Below are 15,655 nucleotides of genomic sequence, written 5' to 3'. Positions count from 1 at the left end.
AGTTAACCCATTGTTCCTAGGCTGCCATTGGAAATATGAATTTGTTCTTAACTGACTTGCCTAGTAAAATAAAGCTAAAAATAAAAAATGTGTGTGTGTGTGCCTGTGTTCCTGTGTCTTTGGGATGAGTATCTTCACGTGTGCTGCCTGACAGCACTTTATTACTACAGCTTGAGAGTGAACCAAATTATTTTAAGAAACAGAATTCAACCTTGTACTCTATGGTCATTGGTCATTGAATGAAAAGGGAACTCCTACTAAATGAGCCAAGCCGTTGTTGATTTAGTCAGACATTCCCCTTCTGTACCATCAGTATCCCCTGGCTGGTTGTCCTTTGCGTTCAGGTAATAACTCTAATCAATTAAATTTGCATTATCACTCACAGCCAGATAAAAAGTAGGATCAAAAGTACATTATAAACTGGGTGTTTCCAGCCTTGAATGCTGATTGGCTGAAAGACGTAGTATATCAGACCGTATACCATGGGTATGACAAAAAAAAAACGTTTTTACTGCTCTAATTATGTTGGTAACCAGTTAATAATAGCAATAAGGCACCTCAGAGGTTTGTGGTATATGGGCGATATACCACAGCTAACAGTATCCATAAGAACAGCCCTTTGCCGTTGTATATTGGCCATATGCTACACCCCCTCTGGCCTTATAAACCAGGGTTGGGGTTAGAGTTGAGCCAGGGTGTGGACATAGGACAAGAGGAAAGTGTGGAGAGACATGGCGGATAACAGTCAACATGGCTCAACCCTAACTCTAACCTGTCAAATGGGGCTCCTCCTCCACCTCTGAATTCCAAATTCAACACCTGCTCATGACCAGCAGGTGGCGACATTGCCTCTCTTTCTATTTCAACAGAAGGAGATTGAGACTCAGGGACTATGTCAACACAGACAAGACAGAATATCACCATGTTCACAGGTATTATCGCAGTTAGTTAAATCACTCAGGCAAACAAACACCACACTGGGCTCTTATAATAGCTAGCTACTGTTCGTGTATGGTTAGAGGTGTGGTTCTGATTTGGTGCTGTAGGTTACTGTGGCCTCCTCCTTATCATCCTCCTGTCCAGCAGTAGAGGTATTCAGGGCTCAGAGGCAGACTGCTCCATATCCAACCTGCCTGTCTCTTTATGGAACTCATGTGTCTCGTAAAATCCTCCGTTCTGGACAGTTTCTCCTCTTCTTTCTCTCCCTTCCTCTGTTCCCCATGCAGGTCTGAGCCTCAATGACTGATTCTACGGACGGGAACAGTAAAACCCAGAGAGGAATTTCCTATAACCTGACCACGGTGCACACCATGGGATAGAACACAGTGTACTGAATACTGAGCGGAGTGTCTACCTGTACATGCATACAGTGCACATGCTTTGACTATGACTGGGGGCCGAAAAACTGTGGCCAGCAGCTCAATGGGATTTACTGTACATGAGTCGTGTTCTTGAGTGAAATGTTGCCGTCGACCAAAGCTGTGTCTATGCTACAGACAGTAAGGTCGACATGACAAGGTCGTGGGAACAGTGCAGTAGTTTAGGTTAGTGATACAATTGAAATAACAGCAATACACGGCCAAAACCTTACACCAGAGTCGTTTCAAACCCTGTAGCCATAACAGAGATGATAGCAGGAGATATGGCCGAATCAAACAAACAAACTGCAGAGTGAATGAAAACACAGATTTGTAGCACCACCATTCCAGTTAGATGAAAGGCCAGGTTGAGCTCAGCTCAGTGTAAAGCCAGATGAGTGTCGTCTGATCTGTGTGTAACAGGGCCAGTCTGCTAAGTGCTACAACAGTATCTACAGGTTCACAGGCTGACTGTCTCAGGGGAACATTGTCCTCCATCATCTCTGTCCTGACCTGCTTCTTACAAAGAATCAAATGGCAAATGATTGTGACAGTGTGCGTGTGCGCTCTTGCATGTGTGTATGAGTGTGTATGTACATGTGTTGAGTGTGTCTGGTAGTGACAGTGATATGACATCATAGCAACTGACAGCACTCCTGGGTATACTTGCGATCATGGAAAAACACAAACACCAGCCTGCATGCACACACACACACACACACACAACGTCATTTCAGACAGCTGTAAGATTCCTTTATTCCCTGGGCTTGCCCATAAACCACATTATATTTTTAAATTACAATAATCATCCTTTTTTAACAATACAATAAACATTGGTTTGTGAGTTTTATCTCTGTACTGCAAACAGCAATATCTGTCTTCCACATGTTGCAGTCTCAGGTCGTCCAGTCTCTGTCTCTCTCACATCATCCCTGCATGGTGTGGGTGTTCAGGTCCCCCCAGTCCTTCTCTCTGAGCCTCTTCAAGGTCTCTCTCTGACTGTGTGTGTATGTGTTTGGGGTGTGTGTGTGTGTGTTTGTGTGTGTGTGTATGTGTTTGGGGTGTGTGTGTGTGTGTGAGAGAGAGACTGTAGAGCACAAGGGGAATAAATACATCTGAGGTCCTGGGCCCACTTTCTCAGTGCACAGACCACTCCACCCCTCATCAGGCATCCAATGGGATTCACATCTTAGCCTGCTAATATGCTAGTAGACAGCAGATAGCCAATGAGAAAACACACTGAGCAGAGTAGTTGACTGTGTATCCAGTTGTGTGTGTGTGTGTGTGTGTGTGTGTGTGTGTGTGTGTGTGTGTGTGTGTGTGTGTGTGTGTGTGTGTGTGTGTGTGTGTGTGTGTGTGTGTGTGTGTGTGTGTGTGTGTGTGTGTGTGTGTGTGTGTGAGAGAGAGAGAGTGCATGCGTGCGTGCATGCACATGTGTGTGTGAATAGGGAGAGAGAGAGAGAGAGAGTGCGTGCGTGCATGCACATGAGTGTGTGAATGTGTATGTCCTTGTGTGTGTCCGTGTGTATGTCCATGTGTGTGTCCGTGCAAAAGCACATCTACAAGTCTCTCTCTCTTCCTTCTCAGAGTTCATCACGTGTGGAGCGGGCGGCAGGCGGAGGTGAGTCTCCCGTCACACTGTTCTGAGCCACGGTGTGGATGCGGCCTTGCTGCTCTGTCTTCCTGGCGTGCTGGTGCAGGCGGTCCCAGTCGGTGGCGGTGGCCTCGTCGTCCCAGATGGTGGAGGTCTCCGTGTCACTCACGTAGCCCGGCTCGCCCGTGTAGTGGGTGGGGTACAGGAGGAGGGGCTCCACAGAGAAGGCCTTCAGGTCCCGAGGCTCAAAGTGAGACATGAAGTCAGAACTGACGGAGAGAAGGGGAAAGACAGGAGGGTTCATTGACACAGAGAGTATCACACATAGAAGGAGGGAGGAAGACATAGTAATCTGTCATCAAAGTGCATTTCGTGCACCATGCAGAATGATACAGGGGTACAGAAAGGTGAGGCTTATATATGGTAATTCAGCACCACCTGGTCAAAGTTGATCATGGAAGCTGGCAGAGACACAGAGTGATAGACGGATTATTCCAGTATCTTGAAAAAACACTTTAACATGTCATCATCAAAATATAGAACTAAGAACAGACATAGCCCTTGGTTCACTCCAGACCTGACTGCCCTTGACCAGCACAAGAACACTCTGTGGTGGACTGCAATAGCCTCGAATAGTCCCCGTGATATGCAACTTTTCAGGGAAGTCCGGAACCAATACACACAATCATACAGGGAAGCAGCGGCTCGCTTTTTCAAACAGAAGTTTGCATCCTGCAGCACTAATTCCCAAAGGTTTTGGGACACTAAAGTCCATGGAGAATAAGAGCCTCTCCTCCCAGCTGCCCACTGCACTGAGACTAGGAAACACTGTCACCACTGATAAATCCATGATTATCGAGAATTTCAATAAGCATTTCTCTACGGCTGGCCATGCTTTCCACCTGGCTACCCCAAACCCGGCCAACAGCTCTGCACCAGCTCTGCACTCCCGGCAGCAACTGGTTTCCGAGCTGGTCACGGGTGCACCTCAGCCACGCTCAAGGTCCTAAACGATATCATAACCGCCATTGATAAAAGACAGTACTGTGCAGCCGTCTTCATCGACCTGGCCAAGGCTTTCGACTCTGTCAATCACCGTATTCTTATCGGCAGACTCAACAGCCTTGGTTTCTCAAATGACTGCCTTGCCTGGTTCACAAACTACTTCTCAGATAGAGTTCAGTGTGTCAAATCAGAGGGCTTGTTGTCCAGACCTCTGGCAGTCTCTATGGGGGTGCCACAGTTGTAAATGAGAACTTGTTCTCAACTGGCCTACCTGGTTAAATAAAGGTACATAAAAACATTTTTTTTAAATATATCTAAGTGAGTCAGAGAGTGGTAGGAGTGCAGAGAGGGGAGAGGAGTGACACGTCCACTTCAATCAGTCAGGCCCTGTCAGGCAGAGGTCAGCTGGTGGAGGTCAGCCCCCCTCCCCCCGTGGCCATTTGAGTGTTAGCACTCAAAGAGAGTGTAACCTAATGCCTGAATTTCTGCCCAGGGAGGTGAACCCTGAGAGAGACTTAGTCTGAGTGTTTAATTCTCCCAGCGTCAGCACAGAGCAGGCAGAGGAGAGGAGAAACTGCAGGGCATCCCTAACCCACTTTCACGCTCATTCACTCTCTCCAGACTTAGCTCTCTCTTTCTCGCTCTCTCTCTCTCTCTCTCTCAGATACTCACATATTGAAATTTCCCACACATATTACACAACCTATGTTTACCAACTACACACATTGCTGACTGTGTGTTTACATAGCACTCCTTCTCTTTCCCTCTCTTGTGCTCTCTCACACACACACAAACACACGCTGTGGTCTGTATTTACATAGTAATTCATACTCACACTCAGACACGCACACACACGGATACACAGACACACAGACGGATACACACACACACACACCATATAGAGAGGTCAGTAGTGCTGAGAGATTAATTAGCTGCACCATTAAGAGCATCTTGACTGGCTGCATCACCACTTGGTATGACAATGGCATCCGACCGCAAGGCGTTACAGAGGGTAGTGCGTATGGTCCAGTACATCACTGGGGCCTAACTCCCTGCCATTCAGGACCTCTATATCAGGCAGTGTCAGAGGAAGGCCCTCGCAATTGTCAAAGACTCCAGCCACCCAAGACACAGACTGTTCTCTCTGCTACCTCACGGCAAGCGGTACCGATGCACCAAGTCTGGAACCAACAGGACCCTGAACAGCTTCTATCCCCAAGACATAAGTTAACCAAATTGCTACCCGTACAATCTGCATTGACATATGTGATGACCCTTTTTATTCATCACATACACTGATGCTACTGTTTATTATCTGTTCTATTGCCTAATCACTTTACCCATACCTACAGTGGGGCAAAAAAGTATTTAGTCAGCCACCAATTGTGCAAGTTCTCCCACTTAAAAAGATGAGAGGGGCCTGTAATTTTCATCATAGGTACACTTCAACTATGACCAGACAAAATGAGAAAAGAAAATCCAGAAAATCACATTGTAGGATTTTTAATGAATGTATTTGCAAATTATGGTGGAAAATAAGAATTTGGTCAATAACAAAAGTTTATCTCAATACTTTGTTATATACCCTTTGTTGGCAATGACAGAGGTCAAACATTTTCTGTAAGTCTTCACAAGGTTTTCACACACTGTTGCTGGTATTTTGGCCCATTCCTCCATGCAGATCTCCTCTAGAGCAGTGATGTTTTGGGGCTGTTCCTGGGCAACACGGACTTTCAACTCCCTCCAAATATTTTCTATGGGGTTGAGATCTGGAGACTGGCTAGGCCACTCCAGGACCTTGAAATGCTTCTTACAAAGCCACTCCTTCGATGCCCAGGCGGTGTGTTTGGGATCATTGTCATGCTGAAAGACCCAGCCACGTTTCATTTTCAATGCCCTTGCTGATGGAAGGAGGTTTTAAATCAAAATCTCACGATACATGGCCCCATTCATTCTTTCCTTTACACGGATCAGTCGTCCTGGTCCCTTTGCAGAAAAACAGCCCCAAAGCATGATGTTTCCACCCCCATGCTTCACAGTAGGTATAGTGTTCTTTGGATGCAACTCAGCATTCTTTGTCCTCCAAACACGACGAGTTGAGTTTTTACCAAAAAGTTATATTTTGGTTTCATCTGACCATATGACATTCTCCCAATCTTCTTCTGGATCATCCAAATGCTCTCTAGCTTAAGCAGAGAGCTTAAGCAGGGGGACACGTCTGGCACTGCAGGATTTGAGTCCCCACTGTATATGTACAGTACATAGCTACCTCAATTACCTCATACCACTGCACATCGACTCGGTACTGGTACCTTGTGTACATAGCCAAGTTATCATTCATTGCTCATTGTGTATTTATTTGTTGTGTTATTATTTTTTATATATCTTTCTCTACATTGTTGGGATGGGCCCTGTTTACGAAGCATGTGACAAATAAAAGTAGATTTTATTGAATTGAATTTTATTTCACACACACACACACACACACACACACACACACACACACACACACACACACACACACACACACACACACACACACACACACACACACACACACACACACACACACACACACACACACACACACACACACACACACACACACACACTCTCTCCCTGTCCATCTCTCCCCACCCCCATGCTCAGCTCTGGATCAATGGGAATCCTGTCCCTCTCACCAGTAGCAGGAAGAACCATTCCGGACCCACATTCCTCCGAGAGCCGGAGTGAGGGAAAGAGAGAGGGAGAGGAAGAGAGACGGGAAGAGAGGGGAGGACAGAGGGGAAAATGCAAAGAGGGGTAGGAAGACTGAGGGAAAGAGAGAGGGAGAGGAAGAGAGACGGGAAGAGAGAGGGGAAGAGAGGGGAGGACAGAGGGGAAAATGCAAAGAGGGGTAGGAAGACTGAGGGAAAAAGAGGGGGAGTGGGAAGGGTGGAGAGGGTTGGGAGAGAGGTGAGAGAGAAAAGGGGCAGGGGAGCAAGGAGAGGCAGAGGACAGGGTGTCAGAGACAGAGATGGGGCTAAGAGGTGGAGAGAGGGGTAGAGCAGGATTTCCCCAGGAGGAAGCAGACAGATAGGGAACCATTGTGTGTCCTACGAGGGTAAGGGACCCACTCCATACAGGAGAGAGAGAGGGGGAGACAGAGATGAATAGAGAGCGAGAGAGAGGAAGAGAAAAGGAGGAGGCAAGAGAGAGATGGCGTGGGGAAAGGTGTTGAAGAGAATGAATGAGGGAGAAAGAAGAGGAAGACGGGGGCATGCTGGTGTACCTCTAAAACAGCAGGCTATATAGACACATTTATTTTTGCCTATGTATGCATTACTGTTCGTCACATTTCATTTTTGTTCTGATTGGTCGTCTAGTCTGTTTCTAGTCTCTGTGTTTGTCTGTCTGACTGACTGTCAAAACGTAAGTCTGTCTGCATCCTCTCAGTGTTTGTTTCTGCACTCCTCTGCATACAATATACAGTGCCTTGCGAAAGTATTCGGCCCCCTTGAACTTTGCGACCTTTTGCCACATATCAGGCTTCAAACATAAAGATATAAAACTGTATTTTTTTGTGAAGAATCAACAACAAGTGGGACAGAATCATGAAGTGGAATGACATTTATTGGATATTTCAAACTTTTTTAACAAATCAAAAACTGAAAAAAATTGGGCATGCAAAATTATTCAGCCCCTTTACTTTCAGTGCAGCAAACTCTCCAGAAGTTCAGTGAGGATCTCTGAATGATCCAATGTTGACCTAAATGACTAATGATGATAAATACAATCCACCTGTGTGTAATCAAGTCTCCGTATAAATGCACCTGCACTGTGATAGTCTCAGAGGTCCGTTAAAAGCGCAGAGAGCATCATGAAGAACAAGGAACACACCAGGCAGGTCCGAGATACTGTTGTGAAGAAGTTTAAAGCCGGATTTGGATACAAAAAGATTTCCCAAGCTTTAAACATCCCAAGGAGCACTGTGCAAGCGATAATATTGAAATGGAAGGAGTATCAGACCACTGCAAATCTACCAAGACCTGGCCGTCCCTCTAAACTTTCAGCTCATACAAGGAGAAGACTGATCAGAGATGCAGCCAAGAGGCCCATGATCACTCTGGATGAACTGCAGAGATCTACAGCTGAGGTGGGAGACTCTGTCCATAGGACAACAATCAGTCGTATATTGCACAAATCTGGCCTTTATGGAAGAGTGGCAAGAAGAAAGCCATTTCTTAAAGATATCCATAAAAAGTGTCGTTTAAAGTTTGCCACAAGCCACCTGGGAGACACACCAAACATGTGGAAGAAGGTGCTCTGGTCAGATGAAACCAAAATTGAACTTTTTGGCAACAATGCAAAACGTTATGTTTGGTGTAAAAGCAACACAGCTCATCACCCTGAACACACCATCCCCACTGTCAAACATGGTGGTGGCAGCATCATGGTTTGGGACTGCTTTTCTTCAGCAGGGACAGGGAAGATGGTTAAAATTGATGGGAAGATGGATGGAGCCAAATACAGGACCATTCTGGAAGAAAACCTGATGGAGTCTGCAAAAGACCTGAGACTGGGACGGAGATTTGTCTTCCAACAAGACAATGATCCAAAACATAAAGCAAACTCTACAATGGAATGGTTCAAAAATAAACATATCCAGGTGTTAGAATGGCAAAGTCAAAGTCCAGACCTGAATCCAATCGAGAATATGTGGAAAGAACTGAAAACTGCTGTTCACAAATGCTCTCCATCCAACCTCACTGAGCTCGAGCTGTTTTGCAAGAAGGAATGGGAAAAAAATTCAGTCTCTCGATGTGTAAAAAACTGATAGAGACGACTTATAGCTGTAATCGCAGCAAAAGGTGGCGCTACAAAGTATTAACTTAAGGGGGCTGAATAATTTTGCACGCCCAATTTTTCAGTTTTTGATTTGTTAAAAAAGTTTGAAATATTCAATAAATGTCGTTCCACTTCATGATTGTGTCCCACTTGTTGTTGATTCTTCCCCAAAAAATACAGTTTTATATCTTTATGTTTGAAGCCGGAAATGTGGCAAAAGGTCGCAAAGTTCAAGGGGGCCGAATACTTTCGCAAGGCACTGTAAATGCTGTTATAAATGTAGATGCTAAAATAAGTCTGTCCTTCATGCAGATGGTATCTCAATACGAGTCTGTCTTTCTGTCTCTAGCAGTCTTTCTATGCACTACCCTGTCCCTCTGTCTGTCCCCGTCGGTTCTCCTGTCCGTTCCCTGTCTGTCCGCCCCCCTGTCTGACCCCCTATCTGTCTCAGTCTGTGTCAGTGCAGTCAGCCAGTCACTTACTTGGGGTGTTTGTTGAACATGACAGGGAGGAACTCATCGACAGGTAGCATCTTGCTGAAGGCCTGAGCAGCCAGCAGCTTCCTGGCACCCTGCGCTGACAGGGCATATCCCAGCGTCCAATAAGAGTAGTCAGCCTCCACCAGGTTATTAACCCCTTCCACCGAACGCTCCGGTTGGTGCACCTGCATACGCTTACGCCCAACATAACTGCAGGAGAGAGAGAACGATAGATGGAATGAATTATACATAAGCCCAAAATGTAGAATTACACATCATAACAATGCTACTTGTAGACTTATTTCTTACATGAGATCCCAGTCTAGCTGGGCCTTCTCTACTTCCTCTATGATGGTCATCATTCGCCTCTTAAACCTGGGCTCAAAGCGCACGTCATCCTCGAGCACTAGCACCTTGGAAAGACCACGCTCCGCCATCTGACAACAGCACAGAGAATAGGTCTGAGGTCACAAATCCGCAAGAGGACACAACCACTGAGAGGATAGGGGATCTGCATCCATCTATCGTAAGGACAGTATGGTTAGTTCAGCGTACCTGTATCCAGGTGGAGTGGTGGCTGAGGAAGCAGCCTATCTCTCCTCTGGTTAGAACACGGCCAGAGTACGGGTCCTGATAACCTGGAATCATCTCTATACCTAATGCCTGCAGTTGAGAAGAGTTCAGAGCCCTGAGAGAGAGAGAAGGAGAGTGAGATAGAGAGAAACAGAGGGTTTGTGATCGATGAACAGAGAACTAATTTAAACCATAGTGTCCCATGCAGCAGCCCTGTGTGTGTGTGTGTGTGTGTGTGTGTGTGTGTGTGTGTGTGTGTGTGTGTGTGTGTGTGTGTGTGTGTGTGTGTGTGTGTGTGTGTGTGTGTGTGTGTGTGTGTGTGTGTGTGTGTGTGTGTGTGTGAGAGAGAGACCTACTTGCCGTCCACTGCGTCAGTGATGGTGGCCTGCAGACCCAAAGAGGTCATGGTGCTCAACATCCTCTGTCTCCTGTCCAGACGACGTTTCAGATTAATCAGGAATATCTGAAACGAAAGGAGGGAAGGAAGGGGGAGAGAAGGAGTGAGCAATCAGGAGGAAGAGGGGGAGTAATCAGAGTAGGAAAGTAGAGTTGGAAAAAAGGGGAGAGACACGGGGTTAATGGATGAAGGAACAGGAAGTAAGAGCAGGAAAAGGAGGGTGAGAAATAAATGTCACATCAATATGAATAGTTCCTCTAAACCAGCGGTGGGCAATAAATTAGGCTCGAGGGCCACATTGGGATCTCAGAATGAAGTGAAGGGATGCAGAGAATTTTTTCAGAACGATTTGTTTTTCAAAAGCAATTTTTGGGCCAGAAAAAGGGGCAGTTATTTGAAAATGTGTAGTTCCATTATCATTTCTACATACTTTCAGACGTTCAAGAGTGGCCTGGTGTCACGTCTACACCCACTCCTCCCCTCCGGCGCTCAACGTCACTGGTTTACTAACCACCGGTCCTGGCAACCATCATTACGCACACCTGGCATCAATCATTATGCATACCTGTGCTTCATCATGAGGCACACCTGGATTCCATTACCTCACTCATTACCTCCCCTTTATCTGGCACTCCCTTAGTCAATACTGCCTGGGGAATGAACCTATGTGTTTCATGTCTGTACGCTACTCTTGTTTCTTGTATTGTGCCATGTTCCGTTTATTATTAAACTCACCACCTGCACTTGCTTCCCGAGTACCAGCGTCTACGATACAGAATACTGCCTCAACAAATGGAAGCAGCAGGAAATCAGGACATCTCCCAAATGGTTGATGAACAGGGATACCTACTTCGTCAACACCACGACCAGCTGGTGCAACTGGGGAAGGTTATGGAAGATGTGCTTCAGTCTTCAATTTCTCGAACATACCAGAGACGCATTGCCTTCAATTAGTGGAGGATACTCTGCCACCAGTCGACACAGCACACCAGTCCATGTAACAGTCCGCCCAGGTCAGCGATGCCCTTCTGTCCCTCCCAGATAGATAAGACGGAACCCCCATCTAAATGCAGTGGCTCCCTATTCTAGTGCTCCCTCTATTTTGCGCAACAGATGGGAACCCCAACCACTGAAAGGTCCAAAGATGCCAAGGTTATTTCTCTGCTGACTGGGCGGGCGTTGGAGTGAGCTACGGCTGTCGAGGAGAGGAGGAGCTGGATTCCTATAAAGGGTTCATGGCTCTGTTCAGAGGCATCTTCGATCATCCACCGGAGGGTGGAGAGGGGAGTGAGCGCCTATTCCAACTATGTCAGGATGACCAGACCGCTGCAGAGTACGCCTTCACCTTCCGGACTGTAGCAGCAGCCAACGGATGGAATGAGCCGGCGCTCTGTACGCTATTCAGAGGAGGACTGCGAGAGGAGGTCCAGACGGAACTGGCATGTGAAGACGACAACCTCTCCTTGGACGTACTCATTGCGATGGCCATCTGTCTGGACAACCTACATTGGGAGCATCGGTACCCTCGTCAGTTCTCTCCCTCCCTCAGTGACCATTCTGTATCAGATTCTGAACCCATGGAAGTAGGGGTCACACGCCTCTCTGTGGCTGAACGAAGTAGATGGAAACAGCTGTGGCTATGTCCCTATTGTGGTCAAGGAGGGCAGCAGCTTCAGCAGTGTCCGTTATGTCCGAACTCGGGATCCAGGAGAGTAGAGACGGTCATGTGATCTTCTACCTCCTGGGGCAGCTGTGTGTATACCCATCTGCATCATTTTCTGCCAGACCCTTGTGTCAATCTACAGTGCTAGTGGATTCCAGTGCTGTGGGGAACTTTATTGACCAGACCCTTGCCTCCTCTCTCAACATCACCTCACACCCACTCTCCTATCTGTTTCTTGTTCAAGCCCTGGATAACTGATCACTATGATCCGGAACCATTACACACATCACCACACCACTCACCCTCATTGTGGAGTCCACTCATCAGGAAAACATTCCTTTCTAACAATTAGTGCTCCAGTTCACAAGATCATCCTCGGCCTCCCATGGCTCCAATGCCATAACCCCACCATCTCATGGTCGAGAATGAAAATCACGGACTGGGCACCCGAATGCGGAGGACCTGCCATGTCTCTTGAATCATATCCCCTGTGGTCTGGGAAGTAGATACGGACATTTACCAGGCTCTGGAGAGGGAACCCGCAGCCACTACCTATCCTCCTGAGCACATCTACATTCCCACAGGGGATAAGGGAGTGGCTGTTGACCTGGACATATCTACATTCCCACAGGGGATAAGGGAGCGGCTGTTGACCTGGGCACATCTACATTCCCACAGGGGATAAGGGAGCGGCTGTTGACCTGGGCACATCTACATTCCCACAGGTGATAAGGGAGCGGCTGTTGACCTGGGCACACACAGCTGTCGTTGCTGGACATCCTGGGGTCACCCTTACTATTCAATCTCTCTCCGAGATGTATTGGTGGCCCACCATGGCGTAGGATGTTGTTTGTTACGTCAACTAATGTTCTGTGTGTGCCCAAACTAAGTCCCTGGCACGCTCCAGCAGGGGAACTCCTTCCCTAGTCTCATATGTCCATTGACTTTGTTACCGATTTTCCCTCTGATGGTTTCACCACGATTCTGGTGGTTGTGGATAGATTTTCTAAATCATGCCAGTTTATTCCACGCTCTGGTCTCCCTACAGCTCTCCAGGTGCTGAGGCAAATGTTCCAGCAGGTCTTCTGGCACTATGGCCTTCCAGCACTATGGCCTTCCAGAGGACATCGTCTCTGACCGTGGACCACAATTCCCATCACGGGTATGGAGGGTTTTTAATGGAGTAACTGGGGTTCAGTCAGCCTCACTTCTGGGTACTGACCTCAGTCCAACGGGCAGGTGGAGAGGATGAACCAGGAGCTGGGGAGGTTGATGAGGAGTCTCTGACAGGACTGGCTGAGGGAGTCGGCCCGACTACTCCACCGGGCTGACTCCCTTCCAGTGTATCCTGGGTTATCACCCGGCCCTTCAAGAAGTTTTTTTTTAACCCCAAATAATAATTCCCCCACAAATGTATGTCTATATATACTTAACCTTTCTGGGAAGGGAGTTCCGCTAGCAGAACACCTGGCCTACAGCCAGTGAAATTGCAGGGCGCCAAATTCAAACAACAGAAATCTCACAATTAAAATTCCTCAAACATACAAGTATTATACACCATTTTAAAGCTAAACTTGTAAAATCCAGCCACTGTGTCAGATTTCAAAAAGGCTTTACGGCGAAAGCACACCATGTAATTATGTTAGGACAGTGCCTTGCCACAAAAAAAAACATAGACATTTTCCAGTGTCATAAAAGTCCGAAATTGAGTTAAAATTAATCACTAACCTTTGATCTTCATCTGGTGGCACTCCCAGGACGCCATGTTACGCAATAAATGTTTGTTTTGTTCGATAAAGTTCATCTTTGTCCAAAAACCTCAGTTTAAATTGTCGCTTTATGTCCAGTAATGCATCGTCTCAAACAAACATCTGGTGAAATTGCAGAGAGCCAAATTAAATTACAGAAATACTCAAACATTGATGAAAGATACAAGTGTTATACATTAAAGATAAACTTCTTGTTAATCCAGCCGCTGTGTCAGATTTCAAAAAGGATTTACGGCGAAAGCACACCATGTGATTATGTTAGGACAGCGCCTAGCCATAAAAACCATACAGACATTTTCCAGCCAAGGAGAGGTGACAAAAGTCAGAAATAACGTTAAAATGAATCACTTACCTTTGATCTTCATCTGGAGGCACTCCCAGGACTCCATGTTACACAAATGTTTGTTTTGTTCGATAAAGTTCATCTTTATGTCCAAAAACCTAATTTTTGTTCGCACGTTTAGCGCGGGCACAACTTCCATACAAAAAGTCAAAAAAGTTCCATTAAAGTTTGTAGAAACATGTCAAACGATGTCTATAATCACTCCTCATGATCTTTTAATCATAAATATTCAATATTATTTCAACCGGACAACAGCGTTGACAATAGAAAAGAAAGATAACCAACAACGCGCTCACGGCCACACGCGATAAACAACTCATGGCTTTCAGCTAAGCCACTTACTCAGAGTGCTCTTATTCTCTCCCCTTTCACAATAGAAGCCTGAAACAACTTCTAAAGACTGTTGACATCTTCTGGAAGTCTTAGGAAGTGCAATCTGACCCCACAGACACTGGATAGGCATTCACCTGAAAACTACAAACCTCAGAATTCCTGGTTTGATTTCTCAGGTTTTCACCTACCATATGAGTTCTGTTATACTCATAGACCTTATTTTAACAGTTTTGGGAACTTTAGAGTGTTTTCTATCCAAATCTACTAATTACATGCACATCCTAACTTCTGGGTCTGAGTAACAGGCAGTTTACTCTGGGCAAGCTTTTCATCCAAACTTCCCAATGCTGCCCCCTATCCCAAACAGGTTTTAAACCTCCCCCGGGCCAGATTGAATGATCTCGGGGGGCCGGGTCTGTATATTGCCCACCCCTGCTCTAAACAGTCAGGGCCAGTGTCTTACTGTACCTCATCAAAGCCCATCTTGTCCTGCGGTATCTCGGGATTGTACAGGTACTCTGAGGGTGCTATGTTGTGATCAACTGTAGAAACAGAGGAGTTAGAGTTAATACAGCCGAGTGGGATCAGATAGAGTATGTCCTCTAGGGTCAAACTGGTTTATTTACCATTCTCATGAGCAGAGAGAAATGCCGAGGGAGGAAAGAAAGAAAACTAGAGTTAGCAGAGAGGAAGAGGCGAAGCGAGAGGGTTTAGTGACAAATTTCGTCAACAAAAAATGCAATTGCTAATTTCCTACTTGGGGCTTATTTGATTGATTAGATGTTTCGTGATGGTTAGGTTATGAATGTTCTGTTTGTCTGTTGCCAGTTCGTCTTGTCAAGCTTACCAGCGTGTTTTCCGAGTTCCTGTTTTTCCTAGTCCACCCGGTTTTGACCTCATGCCTGTCCTGACACTGAGCCCGCCTGCCTCTGACCACAAGCCTGCCTGCCACCCTGTACCTTCTGGACTCTGACCTGGTTATGACCTCTTGCATGTGCTCGACCTGCCCCTTGTTGCTCAATAAGTACCATGATCTCCTGGAGGTATTCAACAAGGCTCGTGCTACCTCTTCACATCGTCCCTATGATTGTGCCATTGACCTCCTCCCGGACACCACACCGCCTTGAGTTCGGCTATAATCCCTATCCGGCCCCGAGACCAAGGCCATGGATGAGTACATTGAGGACTCTCTGGCTGCTGGGAGCATTCGTCCTTCTGCATCACCTGCCAGCGCAGGATTTTTCTTTGTGAAAAAGGACAAGACCCTACGTCCATGCATCAACTACCGGGGCCTCAATGGCATCACGATTAAGA

General features: G+C 46.5%; 1 protein-coding gene across 2 annotated transcripts in view; it reads right to left on the bottom strand.

Annotated features, from left to right (window-relative positions):
* Nucleotides 1–2,817: 2,817 nt before the first annotated feature.
* The window catches only part of LOC123997549 (procollagen galactosyltransferase 2-like), a 43,579-nt gene continuing 30,741 nt past the window's right edge, over nt 2,818–15,655 (bottom strand). For both annotated transcript variants that reach the window (XM_046301908.1, XM_046301909.1), the window contains exons 7-12: nt 14,810–14,883; nt 10,193–10,299; nt 9,819–9,951; nt 9,573–9,700; nt 9,267–9,473; nt 2,818–3,221 (exon numbers count right to left, since the gene is read on the bottom strand). In XM_046301908.1, the coding sequence (XP_046157864.1) occupies nt 2,942–3,221; nt 9,267–9,473; nt 9,573–9,700; nt 9,819–9,951; nt 10,193–10,299; nt 14,810–14,883 (929 nt within the window). In that variant the 3' untranslated portion in view covers nt 2,818–2,941. The remainder of the gene's footprint in view (nt 3,222–9,266; nt 9,474–9,572; nt 9,701–9,818; nt 9,952–10,192; nt 10,300–14,809; nt 14,884–15,655) is intronic.

The sequence above is a fragment of the Oncorhynchus gorbuscha genome, linkage group LG15 (assembly GCF_021184085.1).
Source record: "Oncorhynchus gorbuscha isolate QuinsamMale2020 ecotype Even-year linkage group LG15, OgorEven_v1.0, whole genome shotgun sequence".
NCBI classification, from domain to species: Eukaryota; Metazoa; Chordata; class Actinopteri; order Salmoniformes; family Salmonidae; genus Oncorhynchus; species Oncorhynchus gorbuscha.
Note: the sequence above shows the minus strand (reverse complement) of the source record. Positions and strands in the feature narration are given on the sequence as shown.